Source organism: Onychomys torridus, chromosome 4, assembly GCF_903995425.1.
Source record: "Onychomys torridus chromosome 4, mOncTor1.1, whole genome shotgun sequence".
Classification (NCBI taxonomy): Eukaryota; Metazoa; Chordata; class Mammalia; order Rodentia; family Cricetidae; genus Onychomys; species Onychomys torridus.
In genome coordinates, this window is record NC_050446.1 from 40,876,057 (window position 1) to 40,896,221 (window position 20,165).

General features: G+C 39.5%; 1 protein-coding gene across 2 annotated transcripts in view; it reads right to left on the reverse strand.

The window, feature by feature from the left end:
• Positions 1 to 1,984: 1,984 nt before the first annotated feature.
• The window catches only part of Fign (fidgetin, microtubule severing factor), a 118,532-nt gene continuing 100,351 nt past the window's right edge, over positions 1,985 to 20,165 (reverse strand). For both annotated transcript variants that reach the window (XM_036185239.1, XM_036185241.1), the window contains one exon: positions 1,985 to 5,190. In XM_036185239.1, the coding sequence (XP_036041132.1) occupies positions 2,939 to 5,190 (2,252 nt within the window). In that variant the 3' untranslated portion in view covers positions 1,985 to 2,938. The remainder of the gene's footprint in view (positions 5,191 to 20,165) is intronic.

Here is a 20,165-nt window from a genome sequence, read left to right on the forward strand (position 1 = left end):
CCCAGTGTGCCAACAGATAATCCTAGACTAAGTGGAAATCACATGTAATTTCAGTTTCTGCTAAATACTTGTATCTCAGACCACTCCTATCTCAAACTAATCTTAAGTCATTCATATCTCAAACAAATTTAAAGCCATTTCAAGCTAAAAGCCAACACATATGACTTCAGTTTATTATCAGCATTGTGAAAACAAAACACAATTGTTATCTTATATATTTGGCATTAAGTCTCACAAACCACACACCAAAAAATGTGGGTTAATAACTGGGTCTTGAAAATTGACTAAAGAAGATTAGGTTTGTCACAATTTGCCAGATTTTTTTTTTTTGAGTGAACATAGCATATTGGTGGAAATGAGATGTGAAATTTAAAAACAGAAGATAGATCAGTACTCTGCAGAAAAGTAAATTTGTGAGCAGTATCAATATGGGCCCAGGAATCAGTAGATAACAGAATCTCCTTTCCATGGGCAGTACTCAGGGTAGATCCAGAATACGACTGTCACATTTATTCATTTGTGAAAAGCAGAGGGAATATCTTAGTGTTATTATCATTTTTGTATCCTCCATGAAAAGCTTTGCTTTTAAAATATGGAATGTTTATATATTTAAGACAATGTTAGTTGATAGTCTGTCAGAGTCCATTAAATTCTAGTTTATTTGCTCAGTTTTAGCAACATGAAAAATAAAGAGGGAGATTATTAATCAGATATCATAAAAATTTGAAATACCATGAGTTCCTCATTCACTTTCTTTGTGTTAAGTATTTCAAAGAATTAATTTACAGATGAACTTGGGAAAAACTGTTTCTGAAAGAAAAAAAAAGAACAGAAAGACCTTTCATGGGGCTGCCATTGCATTTATTTAAAATTACCTTAAAATGTACATCGCTTATTGAATACACAAAATGCCAGTGCTTTGCAACAGTTACTGCATCTCTAAATTAAAAAAACAAAAAACAAAAAAAACAAACAATGGGAAAAAGAAAGGAGGGGGAAAACCCAGGAAAATACATTCAAAATGCTAGGCTGCTCTGCTTGGGCACAGGCCGAGGCTTTGGAAAGCTCTGTCCTGCACTGTGGCTGCGAGAGGCATAGGTGGAACATCAGCTAGCATTCAACAGAAAACTTGCCCATCACGCACGCACGCACGCACGCACGCACACGCAGGACAGGAGACAAAGGACAACCTGGCAGGAAGCAGGAGCAGAGGTGGGGAGTGGGGAAAAAAAACAAAAACAAAAACAAAACAAAACAAAACAAAAAACAAAAACCGCCACATACATCATGCAGTGGTTCGTGCTCAGCAGGGAAAGAATGCATTGAAGACTAGTGTTTTGGGAAACTAGATTATGGCAAAAAGATGGAAGGGAACACAATGCAGCAACACAACACAACAAAAACAACAAACTCACATTTGGCAAGCTCTACTGTGGTGTACATGTCCGTGTCTAATTTTTCCAAAAGCAATGTAATGAAACCGAGGTAGAAATGGACGGGGGGGTGTACTACAGCCAGGGTGGTCCAAGATGACAGGGAAAAGTGCTCTGTGAAGAATGATGTCAAGACGGGGTGGGGTGAGGGGTACATGGAGAGGTTCTCTGTGGATACATATAGTTGGTTGTTTCTTTTTTTGTTTTTTAATTTGTGTGTTTGATTTGGTTCTGTCCTCTGCATTCTATGAAACAGCACAGCAAGCCTAGAAACTCTTAGTGAACACAATGACACCATTCCCAGCAGTTTGAGAGAGCTTCCAAAATAAAACCACCCCCACCACCACCTCTACCATGGCAGTAAAAGGCAGTTACAGTTGTTAGGTTCCGTCACTTTCAGGGTCCTAAAACAGGTCTGCGGCTTACTGCTCTAAACACCAACACAAACCAAATACATAGCTTTCAATTAACCAGTGTAACTTTTATGAACATTTTCACCTCGTCATCAAGGAGAGCAATGTATTAAAAAAAAAAAAAAAAAAAACCTCTTCAGTAATTATTGTTCTGCTCTGGTTAATTCCCCACAATTTGTAAGAGAACTTTAAAGAAAAATTCTTCCATTTCTACTTTAAATTGTAAATATTCAGCTGTATCACACTTCAGTAATTTTTTCCGGATACATTCAAAGTAATTTTCCTTGCTAGTCTCCAATTGTTGAGGTAAACATACATTTTAATATAAAGTAACATTGAAGCCTATCCTATAACTCTCAGCAGTACATAGTGCTTTGAACACATTCCTTTGAGGTACTGTACAAATCACAATCACTTTCCTGAGTTTTTGCAGACAAGAACATTAAAAGAAATGAACTGCAGACATTAAGGTCCAGATTACCGTTACCCTGTTTTACCTGTTCTTAGCTTAACACCGCAGAACAGACAGGATTGAGGAATACTGTTGCTCTTAGAAATGGCAAAAATCTGGTTTTCTGTTGTAACACAACCGTTCATCTCTTTAGTCCGACAACGTCTGAAGTTAAAGCTCTTTATATTAGCACATGCCACCAATGTAATTGTGAGGCAAACAAACAAACAAACAAACAAAAATAAAGCACCACTCCAGGCACTTGACAGCAACTAAATCTTGAGACAGCAGAATGGAATCAACACACGAAGTTCATGTCCTTCTGAAATCGACACACTTGCACCTTGCGTCTCAGTGAGTGTTGTCTAGCTTGAACCGTTCTGAGCATCCACATAGATATGCTTTCTGTCATCTGGGGCTTTCAAATCAGAGGCTCTTCTCATCTGATGCAGGTTTCCTCCAAAGCTACCCTGACTCTACAACTGCAATGCAAACGTTGTCTTCCCCAGGACCCTCTGCAGTTGAAACACTACTGGAAAGGGGCTCTATTCCCTATGTAGCAGGTTTTATGTATGTGTGCCAACATTCATTACATTTTTTTATTTTTTATTTTTTTATTTTTTTTACTTTTAAAGACTGAATCACTGACTGCAACCAAACATTTTGTTCCATTCAACATACATATCAAGCTCTTTTTGAGTTATGCTAGGCTGAATCTTGCAGAAAGCATTTTCAAAGTCTTGATATGTCACGGGCCTCAACTGGCTGGGCATAATGGCTGAAAGGTCTGTGGCTGGCATAGCATGGAGTGGACCCACGGCTGCTTCCTGACACAAATGAGCCACGTCTAGTCCAGAAAAGCCTTCTGTACGCTGGACGAGCAGTGCAAACTCCTTGTCATTGAGACAGTAATTGTGCTGTGAGAGCAGTTGTACTATTATCTGGTGCCTCCCTGTGCTGTCAGGAAGTGGGATTAAAAGTCTTTTCATGAAGTACCTCCGAAGAGATTCATCTATTTCTTCTGGTTTACTGGTGGCACAAATTACTACGATTTGGTCCTCAGCCGAAGTTAGTACAGTGTCCAGCTGCATCAGAAATTCGGTTCTCATCCGACTGACTGGACTGTGTTCCTCACTCACTTGAGAGGAGAGAAGCATGTCAATGTCACTAACAAAAATCACTGAGGGCTGGCGACACCTGGCCACAAGAAAAGAGGCATGGATGATTTTCTCCGCTTCTCCTAACCACTTTGCCACTAGTCCAGAACCAGCAATTTTGAAAAAAGTCGCCCCCAGCTGACTAGCTATGCATCTGCCCAATAATGTTTTGCCTGTTCCCCGAGGTCCAAATAGAAGGATGCTCCTAGGTAAGGCCGTCAGCCCACTGAATGCATCGGACCTCAACACTGGCCACAAAACCTCCTCCTTAATGACAGCCTTCACCAGGTCAAGACCAGCTATATCACTCCAGTCCACAGGAGGTCCTTGGGTGATGATCTCATTGGTGACCAGGTCGATGAGGTGCGTGTCAGTGTTCTTCAGTTGCTCGTCCACAGAGTGGTTGGATGAGGTAGCTGCACGGAGTCCCGGACCTTGCATTGGATGAGCGAGGAGCTGCCTATGGTCGTCCCCATGCTCACTCATGACTGGCGATGTGTACTTCCCAAAGGATTCACTGGATCTTGATCCCAATGAATTTTTAGCAGTACTGTAGGAAGGAGGGGTCAGAGCCCTCCCGGACTGGCTGCTGAATTTCCTTTGCTGTTCAGAGGACATCAGCTGCTTTGTTGGCTTAAATGCTAAGGATGATGTTTCAGCATTTCTGTCAAAGCCATTCCCCCGATTCGTGTTTGAAATGCTGTTGTCGGGCATTCGGTACATAGGACTCTGGGTCGATCTCTGTTGGCCATAGCTGTAACTTCCGTAACTGGGGTCCATGTCTCCTTGCCCTGCCATATAGAACGCTTTCCTTTTGAGAGAACTTGCCGAACTGTTGGCCAGAGTAGAGGGTGCGATGGGTGTCAAACCATGACCCTGGTAGGTGTAGCCAGGAACGGTAGTGGGGGGCAGAGGAGTAGGAGCAGGAATTCCTGAAGGCAGGTACGCTGAAGGAGGAGGGGGCGCTCCACCAGGGCTATACCCAGAGCCCACAGCAGTCTGAGGAGGATAGCTAGCAGAGGGATAGCTGTAACTGGAGAGGTTGGAAGTCCCATTGTAGCCTGGGACCAGGGCTGGTGGGGGAGGAGGAGGGGGCGGCTGCAGGAGCCCAGAGCTATGCAATGGGGATGGATGAGGCGAAGGAAGGGCAGGTGTGGGCTGACTACTGTAGGTAGAATGCAAATATGATCCGTTGTATCCGGGAGCATATTCCTGAGATGGGAGCCCTGCATGAAGACTAGGTACTGTGTGGCTTCCACAGGTACTACTTGAGTAACTTGGTTCTGTCAGGTTGCTGGCCACCCCAGGGGAGCTCCCTATGCTTGCAGAGACATCTACCGGAGGGAGGGCTGAACTGACACCAGCTTTGCTGGCCGTGATGACATCCGGAACACAGTTCATGGGATAAACGGCTTCTGAATTCAAGGAAGGCTGCCAGGGTTCGCTATCATTTTTCCGACCATTCACGAGTCCTGATGGCGTGTCTGAATAATTGCTGAGTACAGGTCGGTCTACCGGACCTTCCAAAATGCCAGAATACTTCTCTGCATATTTTTTCAGAAGGTTGGATGCAGTCAGAGCAGATATGTCATCATTTGCCCAGGCGTACTGGTAGGTGCGCTGCAAATGACCTCTGTAGGCTTCAACTTTGTGAGCAGGAGACCGAGTGGTTGAGGTGATGTCAAAGTGCTGTTCTGGCCACTGGGCATGCTCCGGCGTCCACTGCATCTTCAAGCCTAAGCATTTGGAGAGAGAGTAAACTTACTTAGACATTCATCAGAACAATTAAAGCTTCCTTCCTGACTACATCTGTTATTTGTTATCTCCCCTTAATAATATGGACATGGGCAAGGATTTTCCTGTTGTAATACCTATTATAATCTCTATAATATGAATTCTCCAAAATGGGGGGAAAATTTAACACTATAAAAAAGAGATAAATCCAATGTATAAGAATACTATAGAAAACCAAATTCATATACACACATATATATATATGTATATACACACACACACACATATATATATATATATATATATATATATATATATATATATATGCCTTATTGCTATCAATCCCATCACTGTTACCTGTTAACTACACACACACTTAATGTGCATGCACACACACAATGCCGTCAAATTATAATTCAGCCATGGTTGCCTGCAATAACACACATACATTTTAATACACGGCATGTAATACTGCTAACATGTATGCCACCTCGTTATTTGGTTCTCCCCATCAGTTTCTGTTTTATATTTTAAGAATATAAAAATGAGACACAGCTGACAGACCGCATCTGGGATACCTCTCTTATTTGGTACTGAACACCTAGTTAGCACAGTATAATGCTCTCTGCACAGAACAATATGACACAGACATAGCAGGTCATTCCATAATCCAACTCTCATCTAAAGTGGTCCACGACAGTTTCAAATCTGCTTCGTGGAGTGCAGCAAAGCAATCTCCCAGGCAGCGCTCCACCGCTTTCATCGCACAAAGCCTACAACTCGGTATGAATTACAACTGGCTCCTTTCTGCCTCTCAGTTCTGTTGTTGAGTCTGAAAAAAAAAAAAAACAAGCATCACTTGTCTGTCGGGCTTCTAGTGTTGTTCCCTCCTCCTCTGATAATCCTCCTCCCCTTACAGAAGTGAGGTATCAAGAGGGGGGAGGGAAGAACACCACACACACACACACACACACACACACACACACACACACGCACGCACGCGCGTGTGTGTGTGTGTGTGTGTGTGTGTGTGTGTGAAAAAGAGAATGAGAAAACGGGCAAAAAAGGATAGTGAGGGGGACAATCTGGATTCTTACTCCCTACATTTCTACAGTGAGCCATGCCTGGCAGAAACTGGAAGAACACGACTCAACAATGAGGTCATAGGAGTAATTCCATCATCTGCCAGATTGCTAACTGAAGCCAGTGACTCTGTAGTAACCCCGAGATGCGTATTTTCTGACTTAAGCGAAAATACTCAGCTATTAGAACTGACAGTCATTTTAATTTACAACTTTTGAAAGACTTTAGAAATTACCTGCTTCACATACTACAAAAGCAGTGCCCCAAAAGCGACTCATTTAAGATGTACCCTTGAGGGTTTCATATGGTTAGTTACCAAAGAGTACTGGAACTCCATTCTCCTATTTTTCAGGGCTTGTTCATCTTAACGCTAATCTCTGCTCACTTGGAATGAACACTTCCTTTCCTGCTATAGCTGTAGTAAGATACCCTCCTTAATCTCTTTTGTATTACCCAAAGTGAATTTTGCAAACCATCTTGTGCCCTCTGGCAAAGAATCCTTGATAAGAAGGAGGCCTGGCCTAAATGAAGCCTCTGTGCCATCAGTCCCCCTTTTGAATTCCCTATAAGCAGTGTTGAGGGCTCCTATCCCCTTCTGTTCACCTCCCCCAACCACTTCAGCTACTCATTGCCTGACTCTGGCTCCTGGCATGGCTAGCTTTGACTCGCTGAGCTAAACTGAACAGAGCACACAGTTTGGTAACAGAATGGCATGTTGATTCCCTTCTGACTCCGTCTTCCTTGTTTGCAAAACCACGGCAGCAGACAGTGGAAGTTAATTAGCAGGAGGATGCTGTGCTAATTGTGTTAATTTACAAGGTTTTAGTCAAAGAGAACCATGCCAGGGCTGGCACTGCTGTCATGCTTCCGACTTAATGATTAAGAAATACTGAAAACAAGGTGGGAAGGATTGCAGTAATTACACAATAAATGAATAAAGCAACAGGATTCATTTGCAAATATAGTTTACTGCGGTTGTACTCATTTGCATTTGGATTTTTAAAAAGGATCCATGCAGATATTCATTTGCAAATCACCAACTCAGGGAAATTAAGTTGGAATGCTGCACAAGTTAATCAGTCTTTATGTACGTATGTTTCTGTGTGAGCGCGTGTTTAGTGAAAACACTAAAGATCTTACTTCTTTTGTATATGCCACAGATCCTTCACTTTACTTCAGATCTTCATATATGTTTTTAAGGCTGTATATACTTTAAAACGGTCTCATGAACTTGGAAGATAGCATTGTGAACCCCCAAGAAGCACACCTTTATCATTCCACTCAGTGAAATGGGGAGGGGGTGAGCGAACCTCTGGGAAGAGCTAAAGTGAGTCTCCTAATTGTTTCTGCTTTCTCAATCACTACTTTTTAAGAGGAGGAAAACACACCGCAAAGCGGGTGAAATGACTGAAACTACACTTAAAGGGAGAAAGATGCAATTTTAATGAAGCGGCTTTTCAGGAATCATACTTTCATTAAACTCGACTGGAAATTATTAAGGGCAAATCACCAGGAACCAATCGCAAGTAATCAACATCTAAATTCTTCTTGCGTCCAGGGATTTATTCCGAGCTTTACAAAAAGGAGAGAATATAAATGTGACTGCAGTGTAGAACTAAAAGGCCTAGAGATTCATTAATCCCATGATTATTCCCAAGTAATTTCCATTAGGATCTTTTTTTCCTTAAAAAAACCTGAAAATATTGAATAGTGAAAAATGATAGCCCACATGTTACAACTGGGCATTTTACTAGATTGATAAAGGAGAAACATGAATAAGTATCTCTAAAAAAAATAATTTAGGAGTCACAGGCAATAGAGTTTAGCACAAAGCATGAGTGGGCGATTGCACACCTATGCATGTACACATACACACATATACATACAAGAACACAAAACTAACTGGCTTCTTTCCACTTAGTTGAGATCAATTTGCTGGAGTTAGTTAATAACCATGATAGAAAGAAGTAATCTTTAATAAAAGTGACACTGATTTAAATATAGAATAATTAAGAAGAAAAGGGGAGTGGGACTCTCGTCTGTCTTGGCTTGAATAAAGTTTTCTTATAAATTAATCATTTATAAAAATGCAAAAGTGATATTAATACATTACCATTGCTGTCAAAGATAAGTCTATGCAGTTTGAACAAAATGGATTGCCCACTTAAACTGGGTATTTCTGTGCAGTTTAAATGTAGCAAAACTAATTGAATTTCCAAACATTTCTATTTCATCTGAAATTAAGCAAAGATCTTACCCATCAAAGTAATCTATTGGACTATTTACTGGATTGAATATGCTTATTGAGGGAATCGAAAGTTTATCTGTTGATGCATACTAAGCAACAACAACCCTAGCAAACCTGAGAAAGGAAAGCTTGAGTTTTGTTGAACCTAGAGGAAACAGGATTGTTCCCATTGTCTAGGGGAGCTCTGGATTTGTCAATGGTCTTTTAAAGCAAAAGTTAATCATTAAACATTAACTAGATCCTTGAATTTGTGAGATCCACAGAAGTCAGTATTCAGGAGCCTGGAGGGGCCTTAGGAGCATCAAGAGCCTATTTGCCAGTGCTTAAATCTCAGCTTTATGTGGAGGGGGCACCATATCCATTGATGGTGTTATTGTTTACTGGTGGTGATGAAGTGGAAGAAAAAGTGGAACCAAATGTTCTTTGAACAATGGTACCCTGCCCCAGTGGACTGAACTATGGTTACCTGTGAGAGCAGAAGGCCCCCTGCCATCTAACCTGGTAGTCAAGCAACAAGACACGTTTTAAAAACAGCTTTGGTGTGAATTTACCATTGAATATAGAAAGAAGTAAGTCCAGGGAATGATACTATTTTACATTTTAGAAACGTGTCTCCAGAACAGTAACTCTCACTGTTGTTTGGAGGCATTATGCATAGTACAAGAAAAATATAAGCCAGAGAATAATCAGGTGTCTTGGCTCATACCTCAATCCTAGTATTTGGGGGGCTGAGGTGGGAAGTTCATGAATTGGAAGACAGCCTGTGCTACATAGGAATACCTCCACTTCTCCCCCACCTCCATAAAGCAGAAGAAAACAACACCCATAATCTTTAAAGATAATTGAAGGAGTGCTCCAAAATTGTCAATTTTTATTTTGAAAAATTTGAGAAATTTCCTACCACAGCTGGCACATTTCGCAGTAAAATGTATTTAGGTTTCAAAGTAATTAACAAAGTTACAGAAAATTAGCTTAATGATTTATCAGAAATATTACCTACAGATGGCAGACACTATGGTACAACCTCTGAACCTGTGTTCTCCTGTTCATATCACAGGATGAACTGTGGACATCTAAATGAACATCTCCTTGTTTGGAATATGACAGAGTGAGGATTTGCATGACATCTGCCGTTTGTTCATCTCACCCCTGACCAGGTTAGAAGTTAGCACCTAAGGAGTCGCTGCCTTACTGTTTTCATCTTGGTCTTTAATTAGTTTTGAAGCTGAACAGCCGGAATGTCTAAAGTTCTGTCACAGTTTCAAATGTTTAAAGAAAAAAAAAAGGGGGGGCAGCAAAAGGGAAGAGAATATAGGAAAGGGAGAGAATTGGAAATAAACAGGTAGTCCTCCCAGAATGTATTCTTAGCATATATTCCTAGAAGGATTACCTGGAGGCATTTATTTTGTACCTCATACCTCACCTTAATACTTATGGGATTAACAGTTTTTGGTCTGGCAAACTATGTTTTGGATGTATGCCCATGGGGCAACTCTACTTGCAAAGGATGTTTCTTCTGTAGTTTTCCTCAGACTCATAAGGGTAAGGAACCAAGGCAAATACTGCAGGTGCAATGGGCTTGCTCTAAGGTGGTTGTCCAGCAGTACCCATCTGACAACATACCTATTATATTCTGTGGGCGACTGTACCTCTGAACTTTTCATTACTTTTTAAAAAAATACTTAAGAATCTTAATACAATATTTATCAAGATTCTTTGTAGAAAGCAACCGTTGCTGGAATAAACAGAGCAAAGTAATTATAAGGGTTTAGAGCCTCCACGGTCTGTTAATGCAGCAAATTCATCATCCCTTACATTGGAAATGGCAGCATAAGTACATGGGACTTTCACAATTTCAAGTATAGGGAAGCAAATTCATCGGCCCCAAACACACCTTTGTGAGAGCCTTCAAAGAGAGAAGGGCAGCAAGCCCTGCAGCTCCAGGCCCTGGCTCCCTACAGTATTTACCCACCACCTTTCTTCAAGGGAGTAAGGAGCTGCTAAAAATGTTTGGTCAGATTCTGCAGCTCTCTTCCTTTGTCTACTCATATTGTTCAGCAAAGAGACCAGCATGACCCCTTTGATCTGCAAAACACCTCACTCCATTTCCTAAGGTTTGCTGGACTTCAAGTACAATGTGACAGCTAGGAAAGGGTGCAGGAAAATACCCATGAATTTCATCTCTATTTGGTTGCAAGGAAGACATGCTAAAATCAGTCATTGATAGTATGAATGATATACAGATGTTCTCAAACTTATTTAGTAAACACATTGAGAACTTTCCATATGCAAAACCTTGGGGCTTCATGAGGAAGCTAAATCAAGGGAATTTCTGCTTTGTTTACTCTTAATTTCATGTCATAAATTCCTTAAAATTGGACTCTTGTTTTAGGAGATTAATATATTTTTATAATGACCTCATTCAAACAAGATTGCCTCCCTTCCAGTTTGGTGTTTTATTTACTGTGTGCTCTTTAGGATTGGAGACTGTTCTGTCTATCAAAGAAGTTCTAGGGCCAGCAAATTTGCTCGGCCTATTGAAGAGCTTGCAGCAAGCTTGCTGGCCTGAGTTCAATCCTGATTCCCAAGTGCAGGTGGAAGGAAAGAAGTGAGGTGCAAAGTTGTCTTCTGTTTCCACACACACTGTCACACACACACACACACACACACACACACACACACACACACACACAGGCACAAACACACAGTTTTATTTTATTTTTTAAAAGAAGTTCTAGAACTTTGTTCAAAAAGTGAAAATTCTAGGCTTGCTAGTATATTATCCCATACTACTTATTCTCATCTTTGGCTAAGTGGCTTGAGCTCATTTTGCTCAACCCTGCTGTAAAATGGACAGGCTACTGTCATCCTCTTCCTAGGCTACAGTCAAGATGGCCTACAATAAGAATGTTTTGTGAAAATATTTCCCAAGTGTGAACATACAAACATCACTTGACTTTTTTACTTTGAAAGGCTACAGGTGTATTATTAAACACAAAATAGAGGGACAGAAAAAAAGTGAAACTATTCCATCTTCCTTCCTTCCTTCCTTCCTTCCTTCCTTCCTTCCTTCCTTCCTTCCTTCCTTCCTTCCTTCCTTCCTTCCTTCCTTCTTTCCTTTCTCTTTCTTTTTTAATTCAAGACAGCTACTGAAAAGGAAAATTTCCAGTGTGAATGTTGTTACAAGAAAGGTATAGAAATTCTTTCATACTCAGCAAAACACGGTATAAGATCACCTTAATCAAAAAGGTGTCAAACTTCAAACTGCTAGCTGGTTGAAGTGGGGCAGGTCTGGAAGCCCCTGTATGTGGAAAGCTGAAGTAAGAGAATGACTAGTTCAGTCCATCCTGAGCTATGCAGTGACACTGTGCTTCAAAAATAAATTAGTGGCGTTCATATCATTTTCTTTAGTTTTATTGTTATTTTTTGTTTCAACTTAAAGGGTAAAAAAGGTTTATGGTTAATGAATGATTTTAATTTGCAGTCTCAGAGTTAGATACTATGTACTAATACCATCAAATAAATTTTCTCCTTAAGGCACTTTCATACCTCAAAATTTCAAATTGCAATCATCTTAAAACACTTCCCAACCCCACCATATTTGTATGACAGAATCCCTTTAAAGGCTATTGAAGATATTTCTGGCTAACTGGTCCTGGGAATAAATCTAATTTGGCTAACTCACCCTCTGGCAGAAATACAGCCTCATAGGCAGGGCAACAAGCAATCTTGTGTTTAGTTTCTCCAGCACAGGATTTCAATACACAGCCAACTTCACAGTATTAAACAAACAAAAAACAACTTTGTCGCCATAGTTCTCTTTTAAGACTATGGAAAAGATGGGCAGCTCACTTTTGTCTGGCAGTGGTATGCTACATCTGGTAAACAGCTTCCTCTCTGGACATAACACCCCTTTCCGTAGTCATGGTTTCCAAGTACCTTACCTACAGGTGACAGGCTGCAAAGGCTGGGTGACTTCATGACCATTTTAGAGCTTCAAACGCTCTAGTTTTTTTTATCAATGAAGTGGATTTCTTGAAAAGAGCACATGATTTTTAGTCCAAAACTTTCTTTTTTCTTCCTTCCTTCCTTCCTTCCTTCCTTCCTTCCTTCCTTCCTTCCTTCCTTCCTTCCTTCCTCTCACTCTCTCTCTCTCTGTCTCTGTCTCCCTGCCTCTGTCTCTCTGTCTCTCTCCCTGTCTCTCTCTCTGTCTCTCTGTCTCTGTCTCTGTCTCTCTCTCCCCTCTGGGACGAACAAAGTTCCAAACACTATTTTTTTAATAAGAAAGTATTCTGTCCTATTAATCCAAACACCAGATACTTAACTGATGATGTTTACCGTGATTCAGTGTCATTGGTACAGTAGCATGGAAAGATGCCTAGCCAAGGGTTACAAACTCAGTTTTCCCATTGCTTTGATTCTCAGATATTATTTCTTGCTATTTTCTCAAAGTCCACCTCCATCATTCTTAATAATCTCCGTTTAACATGCTATGGATACTGACATCACAGGGTAATGCAAGATTTAATAGTCAACTACATCAACCTTCGTACAACTTTCAAGAGGTTAAGACGTCCACAAAGAGACGGATCACATCGAGGTGACAGAGCTTGTTTCACAGGTCATTATTTAGGGTTTATTAAGCACTTGTGTTCATTACAGGAATAATAATTTGAACTAGGATGGCACATATCTTGTCCTTAAATTTAACTTGTAGATAACTGATGATTTGAGTTAGATTCCCTAAAACGCATTTAATTCTAGCTAGAGAAAGAAAATGTTCACTCATAAGAACATGGCTAAATGATATTGCAAACTAAGGATGACACTCACTATGTGTGGGACTAATTGATCATTATTTTTAATATGAAACTCTGGAGGAGGAAACAGGATAATCACTGCAAGTTGGTGCCGGCCTTGTCTACATAGTGAGTTCCAGGATAACCAGAACTGTATAGCAAGATCGTCTGTCAAAGAAACAATAAATAATAAAAACTTTAAAGATTGGCTCTATGTACTAGAATGGAAGCAGACACTTATACAAAGAAGGATGTCTTGAGATCTTAGAGTTTGCATTCAATATATGATCAGGATACGCACCATGTGATTTAAAGCACCCCGGGAAATCATGATTACAATTCAAATAAGTACATCTTTTATTCCTGTGGGGATCCTAAAATTTCCAGCACTTAAATCAAACTGTATAACTGAACACTTACACAAAATCCATGAAGTTTAAAACTACAAATTTGACATCTTTATGCATGCAAGGAGGAGGGACAATGTTTTTTTAAAACCTTTGTATTATAAAAAAGTCAATAATAATAATAATAATAATAATAATAATAATAATAATAATTCTTTAAAGTATAAACAAGGGTCACACTCTTTATCCACCCTAGAGTACTTCTCACCATTAAATGACATTGTGTCCACTTATGATTGAGAATACAAAAGTGATTGGTGCTCTGATTCTGAGCACCTCCTGCCAGCTGCCATCGACCCAGGCATGAGAAAGAGCCGGAGGTGAGAGGGGCAGCTTCGGCACAAATGTTGCACTGTTTATGCTACCTCTGTATTTTAGGCTATTTATAACCAGTCACAATAGTGCTTTGTAGTTAACCTTTAAAGTTGTTACTTTACAGCCCCTCATTTCTCAGGCTGCCTCTTTTCTTTTCCCGTGTATGTTTTTCAATCCATTAAGGCTATCTACCCTTCCTCCAGTTCTGTTTGTCATACAAAGATCATCAGGACATACCACAGATGTCCATAGGGAGTGCTGGAGTTAATGAATATGTATGTTCTATGTCACAGCAGAGCACTCCCCTTGTTCTGCAGAATCAATCCTCTTAAGTGTGTAAATAACAGGTGAGCTGTAGCATACAGGAGTAAATGGGGTTAACACAACCAGAGACCCCCATGCTACATTCATGGCATCCAGCCTAGAACAAGCAATACAGATACCCCAAGTATTATATATTCCTAAGGGGTTGACTTTTTCTTTTGAAAATGAACTTTGGTGATTCAAATTCCCAATGTTCTGAGTCTGGGGTTATTACTGCTGATTTGGAATATTTTCCAAATTGCCATCTTGACTTATCTTGCTGTTTACTTCCTCATTCATGATTCTGAATTGTCTTGTTAACCACCATGTGCACATATAAGTAACTGTAAACCTTTACTTTACCCATGCAACGTTATTTGAAACATCTAATGCTTGACTTAGTTACATTTATGTATTTTAAATGTATATTATTTGTATGGGTGTTTGGCTTGATTGTATATCTGTGCACCACACATGTGCCTAGTACCCAGAGAGGGTAGAAGGTGATGATGTCACATCCCTGGATATGGAATCACAGACTGTTGTGAGTCACCATGTGGGTGCTGAGAATTGAACCTGGGTCCTATGGAAGAGCAGCGAGTGCTCTTAACCACTAAGCCAGCTCCCCAACCCTAATTTAATTATATTTAAATTGAATGCCATTCATGGTCAACATAGCAAGTTGAAAAGGGTCAGTCAACAAATTTAGAATCTCCAAATACACCATGCTTTTGTGAAAGATGGGGTTTCTATCCATGTTCTTTTCTGTATTCCTTCCAAATATCCTTTTTAAGAGGTACTTTTCATAGAACAAACAAGAAAGCTGCGTATTTAAGGCTGAGAGGTCTCTTGTTAGACAAAGGTGTAAGAATATAATTTATATATTAAACTAAAACCTTTCAACTATTTTCCTTAAAAATTCTTTAGGGGGGGTTGAAATCCTGAAAACACACAAAACAAATCTTTGTTTAGGTTATTTATGCAATTTTCTCCTTCTTTGGTAATTTGTACATTAATTTTTAATGTAGTACAGAATAGTGTCTTGGACATTAAAAAAAACAAAAACCTCTATAGTGAGGGCTAGGTGATACAGTGCATTAATTCAGTGTCCTTCACTCTGGGGACCTCTGTATAATTTAATCCAGCCTGAAGAAAATAACTTTGATCTGAAAGCAGTAGGAAAAGCTACATATGAAATGAGTTCTGGTAGGCTTAGTATTGTTATTTCCCATCTGAGAGGATGGGTGAAGATAAACTGCTTTAGAACACACTGCTGTATGGCAAGGTCTAAAGGTAAGAGTTTTCACAAGAACCAGGGTTCCATTACCTTTATATTCTTAGCACACTGCCCTGTTCCACAGTGTGGTGAACTGCACAGGAACTCCATCTGTCTTTGGAGCACTCTGATTTCTAGGTAAAGAACGTGCAGTGTGGAAGAAAGGCCAAACATGAGTGTTATGCATTGGCTTATTCAACGGTAACGATATGGAATGCTGTACAATGAGACAGTAGCAGAAGAGGGTGCAGACACTTGGTCTCCAAAGCAAGTTTTGTTTCCGATCCTGGAGAAAGTAAATGTCCAACAGCTAACCTATGGGAAACTAGTAAGAGCTGGAAGAACATAGAACAAGATGCTCAGAGTCAGCCTCTGGCCTCTGCATGTGCACACACAGGTGATTGCACACACAGGGATGCAGCACACACAGGTGATTGCACACATAGGGATGCAGCACACACAGGTGATTGCACACACAGGGATGCAGCACACACAGGTGATTGCACACACAGGGATGCAGCACACACAGGTGATTGCACACACAGGGATGCAGCACACACAGGTGATTGCACACATAGGGATGCAGCACACACAGGTTATTGCACACACAGGGATGCAGCACACACAGAGATGCAGCACACACATATCCATATACACACAATCATGTCAAGATAGTAGTGGAACTTTTTTTTTTTTTTAAATTGGTGTCAGTTGTAGTTGCTTGGGTTAAAAGAATAAGCCAGGCAACCCCACTGCCACAAGCCCTGCTACTTCTTTTTTAAATTGTTATCTAATTCATACAAATTCCCCATGCAACAGAAAAGGCAGCCTCTATGCAAAACTGTAAGATGACACATAGAAGCTTCACAGAAAGTTGAATGTAGGTGTGTGCGTATGTGTGTAGTTTCAAACAAGCAAAGAGACACTAGAGAAAAGATAAAAATGAAAAAGATTTTAATAATTGTTTTTATCCTGAAAGTGACCTATGATTTACTACTCACAATTGATTATTTTTGACCGTGAAACACATCCTAACAGACTTTTGAGGGTTTTGAGGGGCAGTGCTTCTGGGGTTAGGTGTTAGGGACAGAGCCAGAGCCTTGTGTACACTAAGCACACACTCTGCAGCACAGTTTTACTCTTAGCCTCATAAGACACATCATATGTTTTTAACTAACATGTATTGTGCACATCATATTTTTTTTAATCAGGGTAAGCATTATTTATTTTTTTAAAATCTACACATTTATTACTTGTGACTTAATCAAGGTCAAACAAAATGCCTCAAGAAGAAATACATTTATAAAGCTCAATCTATTTATAATCTAAAAATATAATGCTGGGCGGTGGTGGCGCACGCCTTTAATCCCAGCACTAGGGAGGCAGAGCCAGGCAGACCTCTGTGAGTTCGAGGCCAGCCTGGGCTACCAAGCGAGTTCCAGGAAAGGCGCAAGGCTACACAGGGAAACCCTGTCTCAAAAACAAAAACACACAAACAAAAAAATAAAAAATAAAAAATAAAAATATATCACAAATATTGTTATTTAATTGAATAATTATTTTGGGAAACAACTGAGTTTACACAAAAGCAAAGACATGCATGAAAACAAAATTGGGTAAAGTGGGCATGGTAGCACGTGCACATAATCCCAGGATTCTGGATGTTGCATCTGGGACCCTGGAGAGCAAACAAGCAAAAATAGCAATGAAACCACAGAACTGGGATAAACTTGCTAATTAGACCTAATTTTGTGTTTTCTACATAATGTGTTCCTTTTAGTGGACAGGCAGTAGACTCCATGATGAATCATAGGTCCTTTGGCATCTTCCTGATCACTGAACTGGTGTACCTGGAAGTACTTTTCTTTTTAATAAATCTTTCAAGAAAGCATCAGAATGACCATGAGTGGGTGACAATTCCACTTACATTTTATGTTTAATCCATGGCTATTATCTGATTATTAATCTAACTCATGAAGATTTTTTTCAGATAAGTGTTTTTTCATGCCTTCTATTTTTATTTAATGCATCTACATCTAGCCATTATTTTGATATTTTGCCACAGAAATTATTTTATCCAGTGCAATGTCAAACTACATTAGACTTTTAAAGAGCCCATTAAAGTATATCATGAAGTAGTGGCTTACATCTCTTGCCATAGATCCCAGAAGCATTAAAATGTTCCTGGGGAATCAGGACGACAACCATGACACGGTGACAGCCTAATCACTTAAAGGCTTTTTACATTAAGGATTTTGTTTTTCTCCATTTGAGTAGTAAAATTCCAGGCATGATTTAATAAGAGGTTAGCTGTAAAATGCAGCTTAATAACACATTTTTTAAAAATTAAAAGAAAAAAAGTTTGGTTGCTCTCAAGTATTCTTACATACTTTCTTTTTCTTTTTCTTTTCTTTTCTTTTTTTTTCCGAGACAGGGTTTCTCTGTGTAGCTTTGAGCCTTTCCTAGAACTCACTCTGTAGCCCAGTCTAGCCTCAAACTCACAGAGATCCGCCTGGCTCTGCCTCCAGAGTGCTGGGATTGAAGGTGTGCGCCACCACCGCCTGGCTCTTACATACTGGGGCACATTCATAAACCTTGCATCTTCTCTCCATATATGGACATGACAACTGAAAATGGAACTGACAATTTGTGCTTTGATTTTAAGTCCTTGAATAAGACACAACTGGAAGGCCAGTCTTTGAATCCGGAGTGAACAATTTCCACAAAGTAAGAAGAGGTGAATCAGGTTTGTAAATTTCTACTCTCTTTATCATTCTGTATTCCCAAGAAAACAGGAAGAGGGATGAAGAGAAGGAAAAAGACCTAGAGGGGAACTAAGAGTGACCTTATTTAGACACATTAGTCACAGATGCCTTTGCTGTTTTTAAGCAAACATGATTGTGACTCCATTTTGCCCATCCAGCTTTCCAGTGTGTAAATTAGATGATGACTCAGACAATTCTCTCTTCATTAGTGAGCTATGGACAAGAAATACTGAGGAGGCATTTCTTTTCTAAACTCCACAGTGTCTTAGATCTAGATTCTAAAGCATTGGGATTACACACACACACACACACACACACACACACACACACACACACACACACCACACACACACATACATACGCCCGCACGTGCGTGCATGGAGTTTTTTTTTTTTTCTTTTTTTTTCCTTAGACAAGCTGTCGTAATTGAAATGAAGTCTAATCAGGCTCATTACTGTTTTCAGCAATTTGCACCACCAAAGATGCTTATTAGGTAACTGTGTTTAATAAACCACTCTTTAGAAAAATACCAGTAATGAGCTCTTAGCAGCCAATCTTTAGCGTGAATGTAATGTGAAAAGTGTTCCTAGCACTGAATAGATTTTCACATTTAGTAGTGTCATAATTAAGCTCCCTGAAATTGGTTGCTTGTGATGTTAGATTTATTGCAATAATCTTATATTTTTCTATTTTAAATGTATGTGAAATTACAGTTATCTTCTATTAGTGTTGAATTATATTCATTGTACAGCAAATTTTAGGCTAGTACCAACCTGGTGAAAGGTTTTCAACTGGGGACTTGCTAACAAATGATAACTGAGGATTTTATAACTGATAATTGGTACTAGCCAGCAAGTCTTTCCTCATCAGCATCTTACATCTTATAAAAATGTCTTCCTATCACTTGATTATGGCAAATCACAAAAAGTTATCCCAGATACAAATATGTTGTGATAATTATGAGGAAAAAGTCATTTCCAATAAAGGAAATTATAAAAAAATGATGTTCTGAAGGGAGTACGTAAAGAAATGTCAACCTTTGTGTTAACATATAAATCGTATATTATTTTATTAAATATAATCATTTAGGTTGCATTCTTTAAGATGTGAACACATTTTACTCCTCAATTTCTTCCTGATTTGCAGCAGTACTAACTAGGCTGTTAATATTAAAGGACTGCAATGGATATTTATTATTTATATACACCAAGGGTGGTCATGGGATTTAGCTTGGCTTCTCTTTGAGGAGGGGGGATACTGCTACCCACCTCTAGTGAGAGGAGTAATTTTCATGTACAATGATGCATATGCTAAAATATGTATATGACTATAGAAACCGCACTGCTTATTCTACCAGGAGAGTACATCCAAAATTATGACTCTATGCATTACAATTACATATGGAGGAGTTGAAATTTTTTTCTTAAAAATATGTTAATAAGACATACAGGGAGGTTTTCAATGTACATTCAGGAAACATACCTCTCATGTGTTCATAAAATGTCTTTTGCTTACTAACTGCTCCCCAAGAGATGATGCAATAAAACTTTGAAATGGAATTGTGGATATCCTGAAATAATAACGATTCATAAAGATAGCAAGTGAGAAAGTAGTCCTAACAACAGTTTACAGTGATCCACAAGTGTAAGTTCAGGATTCTGTTACTGGATGATTCATTCTTCTCTCAGACAATCTCTTTTCCCTTTCTCCCAACCTCATAATCTCCATGAGTCCTAACTGGAGCAAATCATCCTCCATAACTGATTTTGGCTTTCTGAATT